The 26,803-nt window shown below is 38.3% G+C and overlaps 1 protein-coding gene across 1 annotated transcript; it reads left to right on the top strand.

Moving 5' to 3' along the window:
* Positions 1–1,720: 1,720 nt before the first annotated feature.
* LOC121305600 (methylcrotonoyl-CoA carboxylase beta chain, mitochondrial-like) lies at positions 1,721–24,280 on the top strand. The gene is given in 18 exon segments (XM_041237294.1): positions 1,721–2,072; positions 3,978–4,044; positions 4,430–4,514; positions 4,837–4,938; positions 6,371–6,498; positions 6,933–6,981; positions 6,983–7,043; positions 7,302–7,415; positions 8,278–8,342; positions 11,320–11,419; positions 16,791–16,886; positions 17,646–17,718; positions 17,831–17,907; positions 19,458–19,524; positions 20,090–20,246; positions 20,822–20,936; positions 21,331–21,416; positions 23,923–24,280. Coding segments are annotated over 18 exon segments (1,704 nt in total). The 5' UTR covers positions 1,721–1,928; the 3' UTR covers positions 24,041–24,280.
* The last annotated feature ends 2,523 nt before the right edge of the window (positions 24,281–26,803 follow it).

The following is a 26,803-nucleotide window of genomic DNA, read 5'->3' as shown; positions in this document are numbered from 1 at the left end:
AGGACAGAAACGATTATATTTGTGAATGAGCCACTAAAACCCTTATTTATATTCTGTAGACAAGCAGTTGTGTAAAGAATACAAGTATTTTGGATATGCGGTGACAGCACTATTTATATATCGTTGTACCTAATTATGCATCTGGATGTTAACGGATGCTGTAAATCTCTAGCGACATAACCCAGCTTTGAAAATTGAAATTGGTTTACTTGAAAGCCATGAGAAGATGACTGTATACAAATGTGTCCGTTTAATTTTATATAAACATCTGATTATTTAACTAGCTTTGCCAACCAGAATGGGTTCACACGTTCAGCAGCTGCTGTGTTTGGAACCTCGGACTCTCAGTACTGCTCTTTCATTTAATGAAAACAGAATTGATGTTCAGACTCTTACACCCCACCCCCAAGAAAAGAGATATCAACATGAAATGTTTCCATTGTCGCAAAACAATCTAAAATGGCACTATAATGTCCTGCTAACAGTGTGTATGTTAGAGGCTGGCGTGTAGGAGCATGGTGTTGTATTTGATTTGTTGCAGATATCTGAAAGTAGCCGAAGTGACAGTTAGGAATTGGAGAATGTTTCACTTTGTATGGAAGAAATATTGAAAAAAAATGGTTTCCTTGGACTGTATAATATGTTAATAAATATTTTGTTTATTCAAGTGTTTTTTGTTGTGTTTTTATTTTATTAAAAAGGACAAAATAATGCTTTTAAAAGGCTGAATTGGAAGCAGATCCATCAGAGGGCTAAAGTGGGTTGTGGATGTCCAGACGTTGTGGTAGTGTTGCTATTACATGTCAATGAAGGTACAAGTAGACACTTTCTGTTTTTGTGTTCTAGTTCCTTTTCTCTCTTTTAATCTTTTGGTGTTACTTCATAATTCTGGTGACAGTTTCCTGGGATTTACAAATTAAATTACAAGTTCCCTAGCCATTGACAAACAGTATGATGGTAAAAGGCCCAGTACATTGCAGTGGCTGTATTAAAAACAGCCTGCTGCCTCCTGGTGACAGCATTGCACTTTCCAGACAGGTTGCACAATGTTTTCCCCCTAGGCTTTTTGCTTAATTAATACAATAATACACAAGTTCTAGGTTCAAATTTGTCGGATGCGTATGGGTGTCATCGATGGGTCTCAACCTTTTATTTATATAACCTAACCTGCCCTGCATCACAGCAGTGAGTGGACCATCAAGGGCAAACTTGAAGCAGTTAAAGGGAGTAGACCAGCTATAAACACCATATTGTCAATAGTGTAGTGAGTTCCTGAGCAGCTCCGATCATACAGCTGAAGAGATAAGTGACTATTCCTTAATACAACAGGAGCTGAATAATCACCACCTTTGAGACCTTGGAAGAGCCTATTAATAGTCTGTTAGGTGATGTTTAATCCAGAGAGATGCATATTGTTTCTAAATATATATCATGGGAACCTTTTGTATGAATTTCGCAGATCATAATTTAAATTGTTCTTTCATGAGAACTGATTGGTTTGAAAAGGTCAGAACAAAAGTATCTGTTGTCAGCGAGTGTTGTGCCACAGTCACGATTCTAGAAAACAACACTATACACTTTAACAAAACGCCATTCTCACGTGTTCTGCTTCCAGACAAATACTTGCAGCAATAAGAACTGGACCCAATACAAAATAATACTTGTGCGATTCTAGTGGTTAACATTGGGTTCTACCACAGCCAAGAACGAACGACTCTGGAGCTGAGTGGGCAGATCCCGTTTGCATTCATCCCATTTGCTGCTTTACTTTGAGAGTGGATGTACAGGCTTGGGTTGTTTACCCTTTCGGTACCGATCTCGTGAAAGCAAAAATACGCGCTGTGAATGTCAAAGTGAAGCCACGGCTGGAGATTGCAAAGATCAGGTTATATTTTTAGATCTGAGACCATGCATTGGTAAACAAAACGATGCTACACACATTTAAGCCGTCGCTGTGTCTGCTCCGATGTTCGGGAAGGCTGACAGCTACTGCCGCTCTCACTCGCTTCTATCACGGGGACACAGTGGCGACTCTCGGTTGTCAGCCTGATTTGAACTCTCCACTCTTCCAGGTAGGCCAGAGATGCAGCCTCGCGCTCGAGTAAAGTACTGTAGCTGGGAGGACAGGAAGGTCTCCCGCACCAGTATTATACACAGTCCATATTGGTTTCGGGATCCGAGATGATATTTATATATAGTATATAATATATATATATATATATATATATATATATATATATATATTATATATATATATATATATGATAGATATCTCGCATAAAACATTTTAAAAAAGACAGATGTACAGAACTTCTTTTTCATTATAATGTTATTCTCAAACCTCTCAAAATATTCCAGCAGGTCTCCGTACCGTAGTGTAACTGCAAATAAAATATACAATATCCGAGACAATTGCAATCATTACTTGAAGTTCGTTAGTAAATCATATTTAGAGTAGGTTGGAAGTTTCAATGGATTTCAGAAAGTCAGTGGTAAAATGGAGACCAATGCCAAATAAATCCAGTCGCGCTTTGTTTTTATTACATCGCTGTAATTTATTATGGATATAAGAAGGGATTTCTTGTACAGTACGTTCACGTCATGTAAGTTTTAATGGTATCATATCCCAACCAATTTTTCTCATACAAAAATAAAGTTAACAAAAAATAAATAAATAAAATCGGGTATAGTTTGAAAAAAAAGAAAACAAGCAAAAACAACAATGTACTAAAGTAATTAATAAATGAAGTTAATTACAGTGGCTCGTTAGTACTTCATTTTGCACTTTAATAATGTGTGAACACCAGTAAGAGATTTTGGCATCCGATGCTCTTGATCAGTTACTTAACCCTGCTATTATGTTCAGAATTTAGGTACATCTGTTATGTTTTGGGTCATATTGACCCGATGCAATTTCAGACTAATTTAAACAGCCTTAGATTGATTACGTGTTTTTATTGCAAAGGTGTTACTCTTTTCTGCTCTTTTAGTCCAGGAGCTGTGATAAAACTTCTTTGACAGTGAGACGCTGTCAGAGAAAATGAGGCTCTGCCTTGTAGATATATATTGTTTGTTTTTTTGTTTATAAATATCTCCAGACAGGTGCAGCCATTTCCAGAAATAATAATACAACTATAATAATAATACAATAACAAATTAAAGTAGTTTGTTTTATTCCTGCACACAAATCTACACAGATAAACGGGTCACAGTGACCCGAAACATCTTATTTGTATACATGACCTGTTCTAAAAAAAAAAAAATAAACATCTCAAAGGTTCAGTTTTCTGTGTATAAGTTCATGACCCCATACAGAAAATGAAAAGACAAATAGCATTTAAGCTATTTGGAAAGTAGAGTCGGGTCAAATAGACCCGAAACCTAATAGGAGGGTTAATAAAAAAATAATTATCAAACACTAGAACGTTATCCAGAACGTTACCTTTCCTACTGAAAGCAGCACAACATACAAACGGTTGAGAATTGATTTTGTTTTAGTATGATTATGAATCACTTATTTATAATACTACTAATAATACACATTATGTAATCATGTAATCATGTAATAAATTAAATGTCTGTTTCAGAGGTTTAATTGTAGCACAAAATAATACATTTTATGTTGCTCTGCCCTGTTAAAGTTAAAGCAAAAAATGTAATGGTATTTGGATGCTCATTCATGTTACACTGAGAAACCCTATTGGAAGCTAAACGCTACAGAGCAACATCAGAGCTGTTTAAACAGCTTACCACACAGCACTTACACAGGCTCAGTTGAAAGCGTTGTCTAATGTGTAACTCTTAAAGAATAGGGTTTTATTAAGAATGGTGTGATACACATTACATGACGACTTATTGATAAAATGTAAGGAAAAGGAAAAACCAGACGCTGTTAAAGCAAATTGATGTGCAGGTTGTATCTTTTTTTAGCTAAGGTTATGGAATAATGCATTTCTTTTTCTTTGTTGTCCTTCTAGGAGAATTATGAGCGAATGCAAGCTTTAGTAACCGAGCTTAAAGAACGTGCAGACAAAATCAAATTGGGTAATGTGATCATCGTTACCATGATATTATTACAGGATGTGCCTTTTATTCTAGTTACCAAATCAGAAAATATACAACTCAGGCAAGACATTAAGGTCTTGCCAGTAGTCTGTTTTATTTCTTTTAGAATTGTAATTGGTCCTTATCCTTGTAGAAACAATGGGGACTAAGATCACAATACAGCACATGAGTTAGTGAGTGATTGACTGTGGTTGTGTTTATATACAGTAAAATAATGTAATAATGATATTAGAGTTTTTAAAATAATAAGAAAAAGATCCAGCGGTTTACCACAGCTAACTCTGACTTATTGTAATCAGGTCAGCACGAGCCCCCCTCCTTTTAAAAATCCTTTCTAATAATTAAAATGCTCTTCTTGTTAAAGGAGGCGGAGAAAGGGCAAGGAAGCTACACACGTCAAGAGGAAAGCTGTTACCACGAGAGCGTGTTGACCGACTTATTGATCCAGGGTAATACATAGCGAGGGTTTTTAAATACACACCATCCATACTGGAATACTACACTACAGTAGTAATTTGATCTCTGTGTGTTCCAGTAAATGTACTCATGTTGGGAATCACTTGTGGAGTTAAATGGAATGACAATGTAGTGATGTCAACAGCCTGAGCTATTGATGGCTATATCTCGGAAACCACTTTCATAGTTTCTCTTCTTTTATATATGTGACTCTCAAAGGGGCTCTCAGACATGATCTTATTTGATATGTAGGTGGATTTTTAGTTTCTTGTTGCAAAACATTAGAATTCAGCTTGATATTTTATATTTTTGCAGCTCTCCTTTTTTAGAGTTCTACCAGTTTGCTGCTTACCAGCTGTATGGTGAAGAGTAGGTGCCAGCAGGAGGGATCATAACAGGCATCGGGCGAGTATCTGGGTAAGTTTAATCACTGACTGCCTTGTCTAGGAAATTATGTCACTGAGTAGTATCTATTAGCATTCGTTAGCTATACATCTTACTGCTTGTCCTTGATGAAAGATTTCACAGCAATACATACTGCAGCTTGTTCCAAAACAAATATACTTTTAAACTAGCTACAGATTGTATAGGTATGGATGCTGCTGTGACAACATGGGCTAACTCCACCAGCCACGCAAATAAACACATAAATAAAGAGGTGATTTAAGCTGTTGAGTTCAGTGAAAGGGTCTTGTTTTATTTGGCTTGTGTTAGTTTTACTGATCTTGCATAGAAGTTCCATTCATTCCAGGTTTTAATACAAGCTTGATTAGCCATAGTGTATAGGTAACCTCAGGTGTGTCTTAATAAACTCATTGTAGAACCAGTAATTGATCAAACTGCTATGCAATGGGAGTCTTATTTCCATCTCTGTAGATGAGTCACTGCTGCCAGTATAAATAATATAGTGAGCTAGGCGGCGATTGTTTTTATCGCAGTAGTGTCCATGGAAACATGCAGCTATGACAGACTGGATCCAGCTACCCAGGCATAGCTACCCAGGTCGTACCCTTGTTGGCTGTTAAAGGTTTTTATATATCAAACCTGCCATGTTGCCATTTCCCATGGAAAAACATCCATACATGTATCCAGAATTATTGATGAGGTTCCTGATATGGATCTGGGAGGTTGATTTATTTCTTTATTTTTAATTTAGTAGTCACCAATTATTTTTTGTATTTTCTCCCAATTTAGAATATCCAGTTATTTTTAGACTCAGCTCACCGCTACCATCCCCGACTCAGGAGCGGCGAAGATGAACACACTCTGTGCTCCGAAGCTACAGCTTTGGAGGACAATGCAGCTCTGGGCAGCTTACAGGCAAGCCCACAGGTGCCCAGCCAGACTACAGGTGCGCGGGTGAGCCAAAGACACCCTGGCTGACTTAAGTGGTGCTCGGCCAATTGTGCGCCGTCCCCTGAGAGCTCCCGTCCACGGTCGGCAGTGGAATAGCCTGGATAAAATAATATAGAATAAGTGTTATTTACATTTTTTTTTTTTTTTTTAATACAATTTGAAATAAAAAGTATACTGCATCTGTGATGTAAGTGCAGTCTTGTCAATTTCTCTATCTGTAAGCGAAAGAAAATGTTTGCCATCCCTGTTCTCTGAAAACTATTTTTAAATCTTACAAAAAGGACATACATCTACAGCACACTAACTGCATTGCAATTGTAGCTCATTTATACGGCTACTTAAGGGTTATATAATCAGTTTTTTTCTAAGTAATACCAGATGTGTGATACATGAATACCTTTAATGATACATTAAAACCTTTAATGTATCACATGCATAATATAAAATAAATGCAGCTGTCACCCTTTGAGTGTATTTATGCTTGTTGTTTCAGAGTGGAGTGTGTCATTGTTGCTAATGATGCAACTGTAAAAGGCGGTACATATTATCCAATCACAGTGAAGAAGCATCTTCGGGCCCAAGAAATCGCTCAGCAGAATCACCTTCCCTGTATTTATTTAGGTGGGCGTTGTTATTGTCATCTTGAGTTGAAACTTGATCAATGATTTTATGCCAACTCGGAACCCAACAATGTCTGATATAATTATGGCTAAACTGTGGAAGAATGCTGTCACAATGGCATGATGTATGATGGTGACCATTGCAGCTTTAACAAAGTTGACCTATCCCATACAAAAGTTTCCCATAGTAAAAGCATAGCAGACTGTAATAAAGCATAGGTAAACATTGTAAAGAACAGCGAGGTATGGTAAAGCATGTTGATAAACATGGCAAACCAGGATAAACTGGTAAATGCACAGTATAACCATGGGGAAAAAACATGGGCAACTGCAAAAAGATTTTTGAAAGAGTTTGTTTTTACTATTAAACACATTTTAAATGTGATTGATTATACAATAAAACATGGTTTTCTGATACTCTGGTATGAATTGCAGTTGATTCAGGAGGGGCAAATTTGCCACGGCAAGCGGATGTGTTCCCAGACAGATCATTTTGTGCGTATTTTCTTCAACCAAGCACGTCTGTCTGCTGAACGCATTGCACAGGTAAAAAGAGAAAAGTAAACTTGAACAACAGTTTGAGCAGTACAGTATATGATGCAGGATTAGACAGCTGTCTGTTAAATTGCTGTGTAAAATATGCATTTACCTAAACTAATGTCTACTATGTTATGCAAATGTATTATTAAAGAAACTCTTCATTTTAATGTTGTTTTTCACATTTTGTTTATATTCTCTGCATTAGTGATAAACGTGTTCATGGATTACATGAAGTATAACCCTTTTAAAAATCTTTTGCTTCAGATCGCTGTCGTGATGGGATCCTGTACAGCAGGTGGAGCATATGTACCTGCTATGGCTGCTGAAAGCATTATAGTGAGAAATCAAGGGACAATCTTCCTAGGAGGCCCTCCTCTGGTGTGTTTCGGTCACTCCTTGTGTTTATCTAAAGTTTATATGTATGTGTGTAGGAGTGTCTAGTTATGCATGAATAGCATTATGGTCTGGACCATCAGCTGATTCATAGATCCTCCACAAAGGTAATTCATTCATTTCACAATTAGACACAGTCAGCAGTTACAGCAGCCCTCCTGCACTAAAAGTCACTTAGGTCTGTAGAATGTTGTGGAGCTGGTTGGAAAGTTACTCTCATTTTGGCATAATATACCGTACAATCTGTTTACTTTAGCTTTGCATGCACCAGTGGCCCTACATTTTGTCATACACTTTGGGTCTCTCTGGAATTGTCTTCTGCTGCTCAATGCATATTTCTACATAATCAAAGGAGCAACTTTTAACAGGGGCATTGATGGGATCTGGCCTTATCAAGCACATCTAATCAGTAAACATGAAGGTGCCTCACCCCCCAGGAGCAGGGCAAATCAATGAATGATAAAACTGCATGATACAACTGCAGTTTTTAACTTGTATTGATTACCTGCTGGCTGCAGTGACACACATCTCCCAGGTCCCGCTCAACTCATTAATATTTGTTAGTCATGTTTACCCATAGAAAAACCCACAAAACCATGTCAATTTCAAAGTCACATAGAACTAATATCCAGAACCCTATTGAAGCACAGCTCTAAGTGGGGCACATGCATTGACTTATAACGTGATTTACAACCAAGGTCCAGAAAACCAGTTCAATCGAAACTTGTTAAGTGGGTCAAATTTATGCCAGAAAAACAGCCCATCTGTCACTACCTGCACAGGTTGTGGAAAAACAAACATGCAGGTTGAGCTTAACATGCTGGATTTTCTTTTTATCTGTCTGTAGGTGAAAGCTGCAACCGGTGAGGAGGTATCAGCTGAGGATCTGGGTGGTGCAGACCTTCATTGTAGGTAAATGCAGTTTGGAAATGCTTGTTACAGATTGTTTGCTTGTTCTGTATCTGTGAGGTTGCTGTTCAAACCTTCCCAGTAAATGGGGTAGTAGCATGCATGACTGTACACACCATGGTGATATGTACAGTGGTTTGCAGAAGTATTCACTCCCTGCCAAGTTTTCACATCTTGTTGAATTACAAATAAGGTGTGCATGGTTTTTCAAACAAACTTTTTTGGTATTCAAAGCTGTAGTGGTTAAACAGAACACTGTTATATGAGGAGGAGGTTAAATGTCAGCAAAACTTGCAAAGAAAATGTATAAAATGAAATTTACTGGTTGCATAAGTAGTAGGCCCCTTAAGTCAGTACTTGGTAGAAGCACCTTTTGCAACAGTTACTGCTATGAGTCTTTTTGGATAGGTCTCTAATAAGTTTGCACAGTAGGAAGGTGACATTTTTGCCCATTCTTCATGGAAAGTGCTCCAGTTGTGATAAGTTTGTCGGGGATTGTTGATGGACTGCAATTTTCAAGTCTCGCCATAAATTTTCAATTGAATTCAAGTCAGGACTTTGACTGGGCCACTCAAGAACATTAATTCTCTTCTTGTTCAGCCACTCCAGTGTGGCTTTGGCTTTGTGCTTCGGGTCATTGTCCTGCTCAAATGTGAATTTCCTCCCAAGTCTTGGCTGACTCAAACAGGTTTTCCTCAAGGATTCGCCTGTACTTTGCATCTTTCATTCTCCCCTCTATCCTGACAAACTTCCCAGTCCCTGCTGAGGAGAAGCATCCCCATAACTTGATGCTGCCACCACAGTGCTTGACAGTTGGGATGGTGTTGACTGGGTGATGTGCAGTGTTGGGCTTGCGCAAGGCGTAACGCTTTGAATTTAGACCGAAAAGTTCAATTTTTGTCTCGTTTGACCACAAAACCTTTTTCCACATGTCTGCAGTATCATCTACATGCTTTTTCACTAACTCCATACATGCTTTAAGATGAAGCTTTTTGAGTAATGGCTTCTTTCTTGCCACCCGTCCATACAGGCCAGCTTTGTGTAGGGACAGGCTTGTTGTTGATGTGTGAACACTGACTCCCATCTCAGACACAGACCTTTGCAGAGTGTTCTCTCAAGGTCATTGTTGGCTTCAGAGTGACGTCCCGAAGCAGTTTCCTACTTGCCCGGCTACTCAGTTTGGGAGGGCGACCTGATCTGGGTAGTGTCTGGGTGGTATGATGCATCTTCCACTTCTTAATGATGGACTTCACTGTGCTGAGAGGGTTAATCGGCACCTTTGAAATTTTATTGTACCCTTCTCCTGCTGTGTGCCTCTCTACCACTTTATCCCCGACTTGTTTTTGTAAGCTCCTTGGTCTTCGTGTTTGCTTTGTTGGATCACTGTGAGTTGCAGCATGAAAGTCTTTATATACCTGAGGGAAATTATCTACAAGTTAAACCACTTTGAGTACACACAGGCTGAAACCATTTCACTAATTTTGTGACCTTTCAAACAAATCATTTCCACCTGAGCGATTTAGGACTGCAGTAACAAAGGGGTTGAATACTTAGGCAACTGAGATTAATCTGTTTTTCTATGTAAATCTTACTTATTTATACTCTATATGCATTTTTTAACTTTATCAGTGTGTAGTTTGTGTAGATTCTACATGTAAAGTCTAATTTGGAAGCGGTGGAGTACGCTCAGGTGCCAACAAAATGTGAAAACTTTGCAGGGGGTGAATACTTTTGCAAACCACTGTATGGTAATACTAGAAGAAACATGTAAAATTCTATGAAAAATATTTCAGCTGAATGTCTTCAGTGAGAAAGTGTGTATCAAAATGCTGCTATCCTAAATCTCAGCCCTTTCAGTGGGAGTTGGCGCTCGGTGCTTGAGATGCTTAAGGCAATTTCTGCTTCGCTCGGTGATGGGACAAGAAATTGTTTGCTGTTGAAAAAGAAAAGGCAATTAAATGCATTCTCCTATTGCACATCAACACCTGTCTGTTGATGTCTCAGTGAAAACAAATCAAGTGACTCCTACACAGTTTGCAGGACTGCTGGGGATTGCTGACCTCCAAACAAGAATATCACACAAGCAAATGAGTGAGTGCTAGGTGATGTAGCTGATGAGATCCACCTGGTTCATTTTAAGTAAAGAATTGTGTTAATATTTAGCCTTTGTCAGATATGGCTGTTTTATAACATTGTGTTTCTATCTGGTAAAACGTGGACTGCTATTTACAGCTAGTACAGGGATCCAGCTGTAACACTGCATGTTACTACAATACTGACATTAAAAACATGTACCTACATTATAAATGATCCCTTTCAAATATCTAGAGAAATGTGCTGCAGATTCCTTAGCACAGTTAATTTATCAGATCAGAATATGGTGGTAGATAGAGGCTGTCTGTCCTTTTGCCTGAAAGTCTGCCTATGTGCCACAATTCCATTTTCACATACATTTAGAGAACCGCAGGGCCCATTGTGATGAAACTTTCTAAACACATTGTTAGCAGCAACTGTAGAAACCTGTGGGAGGACAGAAATGAAGATCTCCTTATCCCTGAAACCTTAGGGAGGTTGAGACACCTTTTAATTTGTAAAACAGAGGCTACTTTATTTTTTAAATAAAGTTTTTCAAAATAATGTGTACCAAACATTACCAAAGTTTTCCACAATGAGCTGAGAGTTTCCCATGATATAGCAAACAATGTAGGTGTGTCCAATGAATGTTTAGCTGTCTGTTGGTTATACATGCCATGAGGTTGCTAAATGTCCTTATAATGTGTTATTTACCAGTATGAAACTGCTATAAGGTACGAAGGTCTTAATCTGTAAAACATATGTTTCAATTATGAACTAGCCAGGTTTGTACTATTGCTTAGGCTCTGGGGCTCTAAATGTTATTCTTCAACATCAGATACTTTTTGTTGGCTCAGTTCCTGACCCCTTTCAAACAGCACCCCTGAGCGTGTCTTCTTGTTCACAGAAAGTCTGGAGTCACAGATCACTATGCCCTAGATGATACCCATGCACTCCATTTAGCCAGAAAAGCTGTGAGAAATTTGAATTACCAGAAGAAAGTAGATGTAAGTAAATGATCTGCATTCATGGGGTGAATTTTCTTTTTAATTTGTGTTCTATCAGAATTGTATTTGTATGCACCGCACCATATGGCGATTCAGTCATTCATCATATGAAGGAAGCAGTTTCTGGTTTCTATCAATATTCAAGAGCTGCCTGTTTATAACCTGCTGGCATTGTGCAATGTTGCTTTATTAATATGTTTCTTAAGTTAAGAGACAAACCAAAAGTAGGCAGTCAATTGACTCTCTGGCTTCAATTAATTTGTCCATAGTAATCCAAGTGTGAAACAAAGGGATTTGGTTTATTTTTTATTAATAAATAAGATCATAATCCTGTTAGAACATAAGAACATAAAAAAGTTTACAAACGAGAGGAGGCCATTCGGCCCATCTTGCTCGTTTGGTTGTTAGTAGCTTATTGATCCCAGAATCTCATCAAGCAGCTTCTTGAAGGATCCCAGGGTGTCAGCTTCAACAACATTACTGGGGAGTTGATTCCAGACCCTCACAATTCTCTGTGTAAAAAAGTGTCTCCTATTTTCTGTTCTGAATGCCCCTTTGTCTAATCTCCATTTGGACCCCTGGTACTTGTTTCTTTTTTCAGGCTGAAAAAGTCCCTTGGGTCGACACTGTCAATACCTTTTAGAATTTTGAATGCTTGAATTAGGTCGCCACGTAGTCTTCTTTGTTCAAGACTGAACAGATTCAATTCTTTTAGCCTGTCTGCATATGACATGCCTTTGAAGCCCGGAATAATTCTGGTCGCTCTTCTTTGCACTCTTTCTAGAGCAGCAATATCTTTTTTATAGCGAGGTGACCAGAACTGCACACAATATTCAAGATGAGGTCTTACAAGTGCATTGTACAGTTTTAACATTACTTCCCTTGATTTAAATTCCAAACTTTTCACAATGTATCCGAGCATCTTGTTAGCCTTTTTTATAGCTTCCCCACATTGTCTAGATGAAGACATTTCTGAGTCAACAAAAACTCCTAGGTCTTTTTCATAGATTCCTTCTCCAATTTCAGTATCTCCCATATGATATTTATAATGTACATTTTTATTTCCTGCGTGCAGTACCTTACACTTTTCTCTATTAAATGTCATTTGCCATGTGTCTGCCCAGTTCTGAATCTTGTCTAGATCATTTTGAATGACCTTTGCTGCTACAACAGTGTTTGCCACTCCTCCTACTTTTGTGTCGTCTGCAAATTTAACAAGTTTGCTTACTATACCAGAATCTAAATCATTAATGTAGATTAGGAATAGCAGAGGACCTAATACTGATCCCTGTGGTACACCACTGGTTACCACACTCCATTCTGAGGTTTTTCCTCTAATCAGTACTTTTCTGTTTTCTACATGTTAACCACTCCCTAATCCATGTACATGTGTTTCCTTGAATCCCTACTGCGTTCAGTTTGAGAATTAATCTTTTGTGCGGGACTTTGTCAAAAGCTTTCTGGAAATCTAAATAAACCATGTCATATGCTTTGCAATTATCCATTATCGATGTTGCATCCTCAAAAAAATCAAGCAAGTTAGTTAGACAAGATCTCCCTTTCCTAAAACCATGTTGACTGTCTCCCAGGACCCTGTTACCATATAGGTAATTTTCCATTTTGGATCTTATTATAGTTTCCATAAGTTTGCATATAATAGAAGTCAGGCTTACTGGTCTGTAGTTACCTGGTTCAGTTTTGTTTCCCTTTTTGTGGATCGGTATTACTTTTGCAATTTTCCAGTCTGTCGGTACCACCCCTGTGTCAAGAGACTGCTGCATGATCTTGGTTAGCGGTTTGTAAATTACTTCTTTCATTTCTTTGAGTACTACTGGGAGGATCTCATCCGGCCCAGGGGATTTGTTTATTTTAAGAGCTCCTAGTCCCTTTAACACTTCTGCCTCAGTTATGCTAAAGTTATTTAAAACTGGATAGGAACTGGATGACATGTGGGGCATGTTGTCTGTATCTTCCTTTGTAAAAACTTGTGAAAAGTAATCATTTAATATATTTGCTATTTTTTTTTCTTCATCTACGATTTTGCCATTTGTATCTCTTAAACATTTAATCTCCTCTTTGAATGTTCTCTTGCTGTTGTAATATTGGAAAAACATTTTGGAATTGGTTTTAGCTCCCTTAGCAATGTTCATTTCTATTTCTCTCTTGGCCTTTCTAACTTCCTTTTTGACTTGCGTTTGCAGTTCTGTGTACTCTTTCTGCGTACTTTCTTTTTGGTCCTTTTTTAATGCTCTATAAAGTGCCTTTTTTCGCTGAATATTTTTTTTAATTGATCTATTAAACCATTTTGGCAATTTAGTTTTACATTTAGATTTGTCTACTTTAGGGATATAATTGTTTTGTGCCTCTAGTACTACATTTTTGAAGAACAACCATCCTTCTTCTGTGGGTGTTTTCTCTATTTTACTCCAATCTACTTCTGTTAGTCTCTGTTTCATACCTTCATAGTTTGCTTTTCTAAAATTGTAAACCTTAACTTTAGTCTTTACTTTTGGGGTTTTAAAAAACACTTCAAATGAGACCATGTTGTGGTCTGAGTTTGCCAGTGGTTCTCTGACCTCTGTTTTAGTTATTCTGTCTTCGTTATTTGAAAAGACTAAATCAAGGCATGCCTCCCCTCTAGTCGGTGCCGTGACAAATTGTGTTAGGAAGCAGTCATTTGCCATTTCCACCATTTCAATTTCATCCTTCGTGCTACCCACCGGGTTTTCCCATTTTATATGGGGGAAGTTGAAATCCCCCATTAGTATGGCTTCTCCTTTGCTACACGCATTTCTAATGTCATTGTATAACAGATTATTTTGCTCACCGTCTGAATCTGGCGGTCTATAGCATGCTCCTATTATTATGCCCTTTGAATTTTTGTCTGTTATTCTGACCCATATTGATTCGGTTTTATTTTCTTTGTCCAGGTTTAACACCTGGGCTTCAAGACTGTTTCTTATGTATAGCGCTACCCCTCCTCCTCTTCTGTCCTGCCTGTCTTTCCTATACAGTGTATACCCACAAATATTATATTCGTCCCCATCACTCTCAGACAACCACGTTTCTGTAACACCTATCACATCATAGTTACCTGTTAGTGCAGTAGCTTCAAGTTCTAGAATTTTGTTTCTGATACTTCTAGCATTTAGATAAATACATTTAATGGTTGTCTTACCTGAGTTGTTGTTCTTGTTTTGATGCGGTCTCCCTTCTGTTTTTTTGTTGATTTCTCCCCCCTTCCTTTCTAGTTTAAATGCTTCTGAACCTGCTCGAGGATTTTTTCTCCAAGTAGACTGGTTCCCTTGTTATTTAAGTGCAGTCCGTCCCGTCTATACAGATAGTCCTCGTTGTAGAATGTGGTCCAATGATCAAGATAGGTGAAGCCTTCCCGTGTGCACCACGTCTTCAGCCATGCGTTTTGATTAATTATTTCCAGCTGTCCATATGGTCCTTTGCAAGGTGCCGGTAGTATACCAGAAAATACCACAGTTTTGGTTTTCTCTTTTAATTTCCTTCCTAGCTCTCTGAATTTGTTTTGCAGGGATTTTGGTCTGTCTCTTCCAATGTTGTTTGTACCGATGTGGACGACTACTACCGGGTCGTCTCCTGTTCGTTCTAGGAGCCTGTCCACGTTCTCAGTGATGTGCTTGACCGAGGCTCCCGGAAGGCAGCACACTGTTGTAGTAAGGGGGTCCAAACTGTGAATTGAACTTGCTGTGTTTCTCAATATGGAGTCCCCAACAATCATGACCTCCCTTCTTTTTGCTGTCTGGTCACCACTGTCAATAGGGTCCTGGATGTTGTTCCTTTCATTCTCTTGTTGTTGGTTCTGCTCATCAAAATTCTGAAGTGACTCAAATCTGTTGGTTGTTTTGATTTCTGGTGGTTGTGTTTGACGAAGTTTCTTTTTTTCCCTGCTTCTGCCTACTTGAACCCAGCTGTTCTGACCTTCTATCTCCCTGGTGGCTTTCAGTCTGTTAGGGGTGATACAGACTTCCATGAATTGTGGGTGTGCCAGTTCCTCAAGATCTTGTTGCTGTCTCACTTCTTCCAGCTCCATTTCTAGCATATTTACTAGTTTATGCAAATCCTGGATCGCGCGGCACTTTACGCACACTTGGTTTAGCCCCGCTGGGTTTTCTCGGATTTCCCATATCAAGCAGGTGTCACAGATTACTGGCTTGAAGACCATGTTGAGGTTTTTTTTTTGGAAGTTTAGTTTCTTTTGCAGCTGTAAGCCTGCTTTCAAACTGCTTCTAAACTGCTCTGTACTTTTCCACGCCTGTACTTCTCCCACTCACTGTCGCTTCCACACGCTGTCGCTGGGAAGACTGTCTCATTTAACTGCGTTGTTCTGCTGTGCTGTTGGCTCCTCCCCTCGCCCGTGTCTCAGAACGGCGCTGAATTTGAATCAGCTGCTCCGAGTTTCAGCTTGTTTGTTATCAGAAAAACACACGCGGCTGTTTGACTTTGAGCTGCTGCTGTGTTTCCCCAATGTCCTGTGTTTTCTGATTAAAGCAATTCAAGATGCAATTTCTCCTTACTGCTTCTAAACTGCTCTGTACTTTTCCACGCCTGTACTTCTCCCACTCGCTGTCGCTTCCACACGCTGTCGCTGGGAAGACTGTCTGAACAGGTTTTGTTGATGTGTATTTCTTTATAATGCTTTTTTTTTTTTATAAGAACAAGTACCCTTGATAAATATTGTAAGATACTTCACTTCAATTTTAGTTGGAAACAGGTTTTTGAAATTCAATAGTCTATCCTGGCTGGAGATTTTTTTTTCTGCTTCTAGTAAAGCAAGCAAACCCAATTTGGAGGCGGCTGATCTGGTTTGCCTGTAATGAGTTAATGAACTGTGTTCATCACATCACACAGCTTCCAATGCCATTGGAATTGCTTGTTTCCTCCCCCTCACTCTTGTGGCTTTTGCATCCATTCTGAGGGTCCTGGGTTCTGTTGCTCCAACACTGAGTATTATCATGGTGCTGTACATGTCTCTTTACCTGGCTCGGAACTGGCTTTGAGCTTCACTGCACATCCTTAGTACTTTCCAATGTGTCACTCAGACTAAACAACTACATAATGCATGCATTGCTTCAAGTGCCAATTTCCTTTCCATCAGGAATTGTGGGACAGGAGAGGTACCTCATTGAAATCATTATTCCTCTTGCCACCTACGTGCTAGAGCAAACCTTGCACAAGAAAGGGAACCCAAGCCCTCACACTAAGATAAGACCTGTGCTAACAAGGTTCCTGAGAGGCGCACTCAAGGGCAGAATGGCCCGCAAGCCCACTTCATTGGGTATTTGTGAGTGTGCATGTATGTATACCGGTGTGTAACTTTAATATATTGAAATATTACCAGGTGACTGTGGAACGTCCAGAGGACCCGCTGTTTCCTGCAGATGAAATATACGGCATCGTTGGCGACAACTTGAAAAGAAACTTTGATGCCCGAGAGGTATTGATCTGCGAAGTGCTTTTGAAAGGATACCATGTTTCACTTGATTGAATGCAGTGCATCCTTGCTACAGCAACTATTCTGTCTTGTCTTGCCTTTATGGCAGCCCTCTGGAAAGCTGGTGGTTGAAATTACATTAATACAGAGTATAAAACATTCTACAGTCTCGTTAGAGATCTCTTACAAATGTTGTATTTTAAATAGGAAGGCACCTTTTTTTTATTACAAACCATTTTATTTAATATCTTTGTTATCCATAGTTGACAAATACTGGGTGGTTTAAAAGTAACTGAACAGAGAATAGCATTCGTGGTAGAGTCATGCAGCTGCTGTTAGCAGCAAGAGACCATGGGAAATTCTTAGTCTTTGGTTCATAATAGTAGCCCACAATAAGTACAAGCCATTGTCAAATACTCTTTGTTATTGACTTACTGGATTCTACCATGATTCTCTGATTCTCATATAGCCTGTAACTGTAGTGTCTAGTGAACAGTAGTTCAAGCCAGTATGAATTGTGATCTGGAAATCACTTGGAGAACACATGAAATAGTAGTGTCTTCATTTTTTAAATTTTTTTTTAAGATGCTTTTTTTTCTGATACCCAGCAAAGAACTTTTTTTTTTAAATATAGTTAGTGAAATTTTAATCAGTGACTGATTCAGAAAAGACACATTTCCAGATTTCAGCCGTAGGTTTATGACCGTTTGTTGTTTAAACTGCCTATTCAGTATATAAATATAATTCTGTGTTTCTTTGCAGGTCATTGCAAGAGTAGTGGACGGCAGTAAATTTGATGAATTCAAAGCTTTTTACGGATATACGTTAGTCACAGGTACAGTAGTAATAATAAACCATTAAAGTAAGAATGTCTGAGATGGTGTTTAGAGTTTCTGAAAACATAACACATATGTTTGTTGAACGTTTCTTTACTCGTCTCTGAACAGGTTTTGCAAGAATATTTGGATACCCGGTGGGAATCATTGGGAACAACGGAGTCCTGTTTTCAGAGTCGGCAAAGAAAGTACGTGCCGAGTTTCAATAACCCTTTAATAACACATCGAGCTGGTTTTGCGACTAGAAAACAATCTGGAGAAGATTAGAATAATAAGAAAGGGGCTGTGCTATAATATCTGATCTAACAATGGCCCGAATTGGTTGAGTATTTTAGTACCAGCATAATGATGATCTGAAGCATTCCGCAAGACTCGATAGTAAAGTGTGTGTCAAATAAGCCAATGTGCTGATTGTTTTAAAGTTCATTGCTGGAGGTTGCCTGCTATGGATTTACTTGACCGGTAACTCCTGTGTGCAGTACAGACATCACTCCACATCCTGCGGAAGACAAGATTAGCACAGCTGAACTGACAAACATCAATTGAACTGCAATGTGCTGAGCAGAAACCCGGCTGCCTGCAATAAAGGGAAGGAAAAAGTGCTAGAAAAGTCCCAGGAGGTCAAAGCAAAGCCATAGCCACCTTCAGAATATCAATAGACTTGGTTAGTGGCTTAATGTGAAGCATTCTAGTCTGTCTAGTTTCTAGTTTCAAATAAAATCAGATGTGCACTTGTAAATGCCACCTGTTTTTAAATTCCAAGTCTTTAATGCCAAAATATATCTGGGTATAAAACGAACGTTTCCTGCATATTAAAGTTAAAGAGCATCTGGGGGGCAGTTTAATTTTATTCACACCTCATTTCAGTTTCCTTAGCATTATTTCAAGGAGCAGAGGAGCTTTTTAATCCTGTGCAAGGTTATTAATACGAGAGCTGACGTTTTTCAAAGTTGATTGATTTTAACATTTTTACCAAGGGAAGAACATAAGCTGTGACAGGATGCATAATATAAACAAATGCTGACTGAATAGCACAAATGTGACAATGGAGCACATCTATCAAGGTCTTATGACAAATGTGCTTGCACAGAAACTGTATCAAATCAAATATTCACCATAACTGATGATCACAGATTACCGTGACATAGGTTCCATGACAGTTTTCAGGTAAAACAATTAAAAATAAAAAATGGTAATGTACATTGTTTGACTCATTTACAGTAAGTTTTTTTTTCTGTGCTACTATCAGAAGGAATATTGTTTGCCCTGTTGAGTGGCTGTGGGAAGCTTGTTCAGGTGGGAGTGGGGAAGCTGATGTTGACTATAAACCTGTTTAATTGTAAGAGTGCTGAGAAATCTTGAGTGTCAGTTTGGATGACCCCTCCTGGCATAGTGTACTCAAGAAAATGAAGAAATATTTAGAGCTTAACAGAAGATAAAGAGGGTGAGAGACGTGCATCCTGTGACTGACAAGTGTAAACTTCACAAGCTTCACAATACTGCTGCAGTCAATAAACCTGGGCTGAGAGAACGCTGTATATTGACCGTGTGCAATTACGTAAGAGATAGGTGCACTACACAGTATAGAGCAGTTATTAATTAAGGTACTAAATGATATTGTAATTAAGGTACTAAGAACATAGGTGTTCATGGAAAACAACCAATAGATCTTTTTGACATATTGTTGGGAATAAGTGCAGTGCTGCTTTAATATTGTCTGCTTTGAACATGATCGCAGGGAACTCACTTCATTGAACTCTGCTGCCAAAGAAATATTCCACTTGTTTTTCTACAGAACATCACAGGTAAGTTCAATATTGTAAAAAATGCTAAACATTGTGACTGTAGGGCTTGTATTTAAACCGGTAGAAAGTAGATGCTAGGAGACAGTTTTTTGTTCAAAGTATTGAGGAGCATGGTTATCAACCACTACCAGCATGAAACAAAGCACAATTGTTTAATTGGAGATATTTGTTACAATACTCATTAGAAGAAAAATTGCAGCATGCTTTTCTCGGGGGGGGGGGGGGGTGGGGGGGTGGGGATCAACAGTTTATTACAAGACATGGTTGGGACAAAGACCTAATCTAGAAGTGTGGACATACAGAACCTCTCCGTACTGTACTGCTCCTAACCCACACTGTGCTGTGTCTGTTCTGAAAGGGTTCATGTACAGAACCTCCCCATACTGTACTGATCCTAACTCACGCTGTGCTGTGTCTGTTCTGAAAGGGTTCATGTACAGAACCTTCCCGTACTGTACTGCTCCTAACTCACACTGTGCTGTGTCTGTTCTGAAAGGGTTCATGTACAGAACCTCCCTGCACTGTACTGCTCCTAACTCACACTGTGCTTTGTCTGTTCTGAAAGGGTTCATGGTTGGAAAAGAATATGAAGCTGGTGGGATAGCAAAGGATGGGGCCAAGATGGTAACTGCAGTAGCGTGTGCCAACGTTCCTAAAATCACTGTCCTCATCGGAGGGTCGTACGGAGCTGGCAACTATGGAATGTGTGGACGGGCGTACAGGTCAGCCGGCTGTTTCTTTGACTAGTTCTCTCAGAAATATGTAATAATATTTTAGCAACTAGAGTATTTGCTTGATTGCAGCAGCCATCATCAATACATTTTCGCGATTTCATTTTTTATAATGCTGACATTTACATCCAGTGCTAAATATTGATATGAACCTGCACAATAAAGTTTCTTTCTGATGCATTGCCAAACTAGCCCCATACCGTCTCTGTTAACCATCCATAACTATACAAGACTCAATGGTAGAACATGTAATAAAACTAAAAAGGGGGGGGCCCTTGTCTTGTGTACATTTTAGTAACAGCTGTCCTAGCCATCTATTTATCAAACCAAAAGTGTATCCAACAAAAAAATCTTAAACTCCTATCCAAAGGAGATCGCATTCCTACCCTTGCCTCCTTTTTCACTGCCCTTTCTTGTTAGTTTCAAAAAAAGAAATGGATTGACTGTGTTGCACATTGTACATTGTTTACAGCCCCGTAGAACTGGGTCTTGCATCTGCCTGTTGATACTGTGCTGTGATTCATTTCCTAATGATTTCAGGTGTATTTCTGTCTTTACTCAGGCAGCCCAAGATTCCTGTACATGTGGCCTAATTCACGGATATCAGTGATGGGAGGTGAACAAGCAGCCACAGTCTTGGCAACTATCACAAAGGACCAGAAAGCCAGACAGGGAAAGCAGGTATGATTTTTTTATTTATAGGGCTTTTTGTCGAACAGTCATTTGCCATTATGGGTTGTGCTTTGCAGTGGTATTTGGAAGGACGCCCCTTTTCAAGTAAAAGGGAGAAAATCACTTGTGCTCCCCTAGTTAATGCCCCAAAATTGTTATTATCCTTCAAGTTAACATGTAGAATACACTTTCCATAATAAAGTACTGGTATTAGAACTACTTATTGTGGTAAAACTTTGGAAAGACATTCCTATTCCTAAAATATCAAATTTGAGCATTAAAAAAACATCTTACTATTACAGATTATTTAAACTTCAATGGTAGGCCTGTTGCTGAAGAGAACATCTTTTGAACAGAATAAGAAACTTGTTATTTTGAAACTAAGACCCCATGTTCCTCCTAGTTTTCTGCAGAAGAGGAAGCAGCCCTAAAAGAACCAATAATAAAACTGTTTGAAGAGGAGGGAAGCCCATATTTTTCCAGTTCAAGGTATCTTCAAGCCCCCCCCCCTCAAATTAACAGGACTGCTCAGTAAGGAGATCGACCTTTTAATGATAAAATGATTACAGCAAATCAGCATGAATACAACTCTTATTTTTTTGTACAGATTTGTGTGTTTAGGTTTTAAAATGCATGGTGATCAATGTCTGTGTGCTTGTACTGTAGCAGATAACGTGGGGATACTTGGTTTGCTGGTACTTTACATTCATAGTGAGAGACTGTCCTCGTCTATGAACATTATGATCAGTTCTGCAGATAATGTTAAAAAGTTTGATTTGATCTGTCTGTCACCTTATAACTTCCTTATTGCTCTATATTGATTGATGCATTTTATGAATCCTAGCTGCCCCATAAAAAAGCCCATATTTAATTCTGTTTTACATGAGCCAGCTTAACTTTTCTGAGTTATAGCAATACTTCTAGGGAATCGTTGAGATTCTTTTTTTTTTTTTTTGCAAACAGGTTAAATTCTCCTGACTTCAGTTTTTATTTGTTTTCATCATGCGGGCTGTAGAAGCTCATGCTCTGAATGCTGAAAAAGGAGCATAGCTAAATTCTGTCAGCAGTTGTGAAGGGATCTATTTGTCTGGATCTGAAGAACTTAAGTGCTTGTGCAGAGTTTGTGCTGGGTACACAAATAGCTCCCCTTCATAAACTGCAGGCTCTTTAGGATGTTTGTGCTGGCTCCATTTATCAGCCAGGGGACGATGGCATATGGAACTATTGGTACAATTTATAGTTCAGCTTAAGAATGAATCTCTGCAAACTTCAGAGAAACCAGGTTTTTATACCTGTTGCAAAGCTCACCAGTGTTCCTTTGTCGTGCCCAAGATTTACTGCAGTACTTGTATCCAAGAAAAAGCATAAGTGACAGAACTAACGTGCAAACATATAGATTTTAGAGATTTTGAAACTTTTATATGTAAGGTATTAATAAATTATATATAACCATTATTTGGCCCTTTTTGTATGTCACCATTGGATATTTAAGCTTTGTCTTGCTTACAGCACTTTTAATTAAGGCTGGACTGGCCTGACTTCAGTCACTAATGAAAACTGAGCTTTAATATTCTGTGTGTTCTGTGTGTTTATGTAGTATTACTCAATGAAACTAGTGAAATTCTTCGACAAAAGTAACATCTAGAGGTATTTATCATTGCAAGACAGGAATGATGAGTTGCCATGAATGTAATCAGTCTGTTATATCGGTTTGAATAGGTAATAGTAACCAATTGAAAACAGTCAGGGGAGATGTGTGTACTCTGTGATAAGGGTGAGCCGCTCAGAGCAGATTTAAAAGCGGCCTAATTGTATCAATTCATTAGCATTTTCTTTTGATCACAGGTAGGGCCTTAAGTTTTCAGGTTTTATTTTTGATCATGTGACGTCCCTTCAAACATATTCTGAGCTGATTTCTGTTTCCTAATTAAACTCAGAAAAAAGATATTAATTACAAAACAATGTCACTTGTTTTTACCTTCATCTCTTGACAGAGCCTGATTCTGTTCTGCTTAATTTTTATTTCAGACGTGATTGTTAATTGCTCATCGCTGATCCTGTTCCATTTCATTCTTACAGTATTCTAGTTTATCGTTGTGCTTTTGTTATTTTCACTCGTTTAACAGAACTATCCTGACAGATTTTCTTTTCAGCATAAAATACCCATGGTGGCAAGCCTGTCATTTAAAATCTCCTTGATTAAAAAAAACAAAAAAACAAAACAAAAACAAAACTTAAACCCAGTTTGTAATGAATAGTTTTCTCTTTGTTAGGGTACAGAGACAGCTTAACAATTACTTATTAACATTTAAAGAGAGGTAAAGATTTTGAAAAAATAAACCCTGCAAAGTTCAAGCCCTAATCACATGTAAAGAAAAATAAAGCTATGTTATTAGCAGCTGCACAAACAATATAAATCAAACCAAGCTAACACATCCAACAAAAACCTGCATTTTCAAAAAATAAAACACTTTTATACTCAGACCTTCTATTAATCATTTTCAGAACCATTTCAGCTTTTACTCATTAACTGCTGGGTCTCAAGCGTGTGTGACAAAGTGTAATTACAGCCATTAGGTACCTCTTTGAATAATAGATTGTATTATGAAGTTGGAGCCAGCCACCAGAGGAAACTAATCCCATTGACAAGCCATTGCAGAGCCTGTTGCTTTTTCACAGAAACACTACCATTAATTAGAAGCAGCATGAGGCACGATATTGTTAAAACAAATACATTAAGCCAGATATGGAGGCTGCATTGTTCCACCTCAGGATGTGGGATCTAAAGTCAATCGAATGACCTTTTCAAAATCTGCTTTAGAAAATGTTCTGTAATGCTGAGAAACACAGCACACAAATCCCACATGTTTAAAAGAGGAAGGACATATAAACGTTTAGACACTTATTTTTTAAAACATCTGGAAAACAAAAGTATGTTTTCCTTGTTCATAATGGTTTAATGCCTCTTATCTGTAAACGCTCTGTTTTGTTCCAGGCTGTGGGATGATGGGATCATTGACCCTGCTGACACAAGGCTGGTGCTGGGTTTGAGTCTCAGCGCTGCCCTCAATGCTCCTACCAAGAGCACACGCTTTGGAGTCTTCAGAATGTGATCAACTTTAAGAAATTATCTTTTTATGACAAGGGGTGTAGCTAGATTTGGAACTAACTCATGGGCTGGTTTGATAAATAAAAAATACTCTATACAAGTTTTGTTTTATTATTATTTGAAATGGTGCATTAATTGAGACCTACTGTAAAAAAAAAAAAAATGTAACAAAGTTTTATCACAATTGAATTAGCGGTTCTCTCGATCTATGTAAAAAATGGTAGTACACATGGACTGAAGGATGCCTCCATGTGTTTCCAAAATAAATAATTGTGTTGTTTTATCACATCAGTATATATGTTGTACATTCTTCCCTACACATCAATACACGGTGATGCAGCAGTGTTGCAACTGCAGAAAGATTTGCAGGAGAAAAAAACAACAGGTCACCTACAATTGGCAGAGCAACATGGCTGGCAAACTTTGTAAAGCAGCGATGCTCAATCCTTTCCATCCATTCTAGTATAGGACCTTGCTTCCTTGTTGAATTGAGCTCTCCAGAGTAGGGGTCTACCTAAATCGCGATTTCGCGGAAATCGGGAAATTGAAGGGTCACAGCGAAATTCACCTCTTTTAGAGGCCAATGCATATGTACAGAGAGAGAAAAACAAAGAAACCTTGTTTAAATGAACTGCTGCACACAGCAGGCGACGCAAACTACATATCTTCCTTCTGTAGATAGATTTTTTTTCCTGTGTGCATTGCATTTAGGCATAAATAAATAAATAAAGTCCTTAGACAAATAATATCTACAAAAAAATACTCCAAAGCAGGTAACGTTCTTTTTTAATGTTCAAATGACAACAGTGTTTTAATCAGCCAATCAGTGCGCCTGTACTGGCTTTTCTGTGACTTGTATTGTACAGTAGGGGGTGGGGCAAAGTCAGTGCTGCATTGTTTTGGTTTAGATTGCTAAAATTTAGTTTTCAGCATTGAAGGTAAAATACCAGAAATAGACGACAATGCAAACAAAGCAGCAAAGTTTCGGCTGATGATCGTGTCAAGATCTTTGTCAAAGAAACTGTACATGCATACGGAGGTAATTGTTTTGCACATCATGTAATGTGTCTGGAGAAAATACGATCAACCGCTAATAAGCATCAGAATAACACATTAAACAAAGGCTACTACAGAAGCCTCTGAACAGAACGTAAAATAAACATCTTTAGGAAGTCAGAGCAGACAATACGTTTTCCTGTCGGTGGTAGCCAAGTTTAATCAGTACTACAGGTACGATCTAGCACAGCCACCTCGCTTCAAACAACCTGCTGCTTACTTTTTAAACGCAGTTAGAATTTTTGACCCGAATTGGCACGTTTTCTTTGTTTTGACTCGGTACTGATAAAATTTATTTAAAATTAAAATTAACTTAATAAAATTAACAACGAACATGCTGCATATATTGCCTTTATTAAAGTATGCCAGGTGCCCTTGGGTGACCAGGTTTTGGGACTGTTTCTAATCGATTTACACAGCTGTACAACTTGTCAAAGCTTTGCCTTACACTTCCAGTCAATTCAGTGGCTGCAGAACGTGCAGTCTCAATGTATGGGTAAGTCCACACCAGACAGAGAATGTCGGCAGCAGTTCAATAGTGTATAGCTGCAACCGGTACGCGCCCCATCTCATGCATCCATGCTCGTGGACACTAACTCCCCTACAAAGATGCAGTCACCAGGGTCCTCCCACACTGATCCCACGCATAGGAAGTAGTGCTAGCTGTAATAATTAAAAGCTGTCAGCTTTAAAGTTTAATAACTTTGGATGTACACGTGACAGAACCAAACTAAATGGCATATGAAAGCATACTTCATAAGGCTCAAACGCAATACATTTTATAACATAAGCACCATCTTTGGTGATACATCGATCAACTCAATAAAATGCACTCTGAAATTAAATGAATATTAAGTTTACAGTTTGCTTCTATCGTGTCTACATCTACGGGGGTAATGACTAAAAGAAAGATAGACCGTTGATTGTTCGAAATCACGGCAATGGCTAATCATTTTTAGTTCATGTTATGCAAATTATTGCAAAATATAATGGTTTTTTTTTTTTTTTTTTTTATTAAAGTGTACTGCTAAAAGATTTCTCTATAGATCGGCCTTTGCTACTTTGCCGTTCAATTATCTGTTTGTGCCCATTGCAACAATATTAACTGAGTCACACAACCTAAATCTGCCTAATCATATCAAATAAAAGGAAGAATTATGTGTCCCACTTCTCATTGCATTTACATGCTGGGTTAGCATCTAGGTGTATACACAATAAAGATAGGAAACTGAAGTTGGCGTCTTGTTCTAGTCTATTCTCTCAGTTTTCGTATTTGCATCCCGGCTTCTTGTTCAGTCTTTGAAGTTAATATGCCAATTGATTTATCAAAGTTGAATAATTAACCTGGTGTTTAATCAAACAAGTGTCATGTTTATTTAACTTTATGAAATAAATATTTACAATTCTTATTTACATGCTGTAGATTTACAAGCACACTGTGAATACAGATCCAAGGTGGCAGTGCAGGTGTAATACCAGGATCTGTTTTCACAGATTCATGTGCTGCATTCCACAGTCCTGTGAGCACTATATGGGAAAGGATCAATATCCTTGGGCCACATATTTCTCAGTACAAATCCTAAATGAATGGAAGGGCATAGGATAAAACATGAGTATTGGTATGAAGGTTTATTAATTATTTTAATGTGTATATATGTAATTCTAACAAAATGAGATGACACTGAACTTCACTATAACTTTGAGACATTTT

Source organism: Polyodon spathula, chromosome 2 (assembly GCF_017654505.1).
Source record: "Polyodon spathula isolate WHYD16114869_AA chromosome 2, ASM1765450v1, whole genome shotgun sequence".
Lineage (NCBI taxonomy): Eukaryota > Metazoa > Chordata > Actinopteri > Acipenseriformes > Polyodontidae > Polyodon > Polyodon spathula.
The sequence above is the reverse complement of the archived record's forward strand: the minus strand, read 5'-3'. Positions and strand labels throughout refer to the sequence as shown.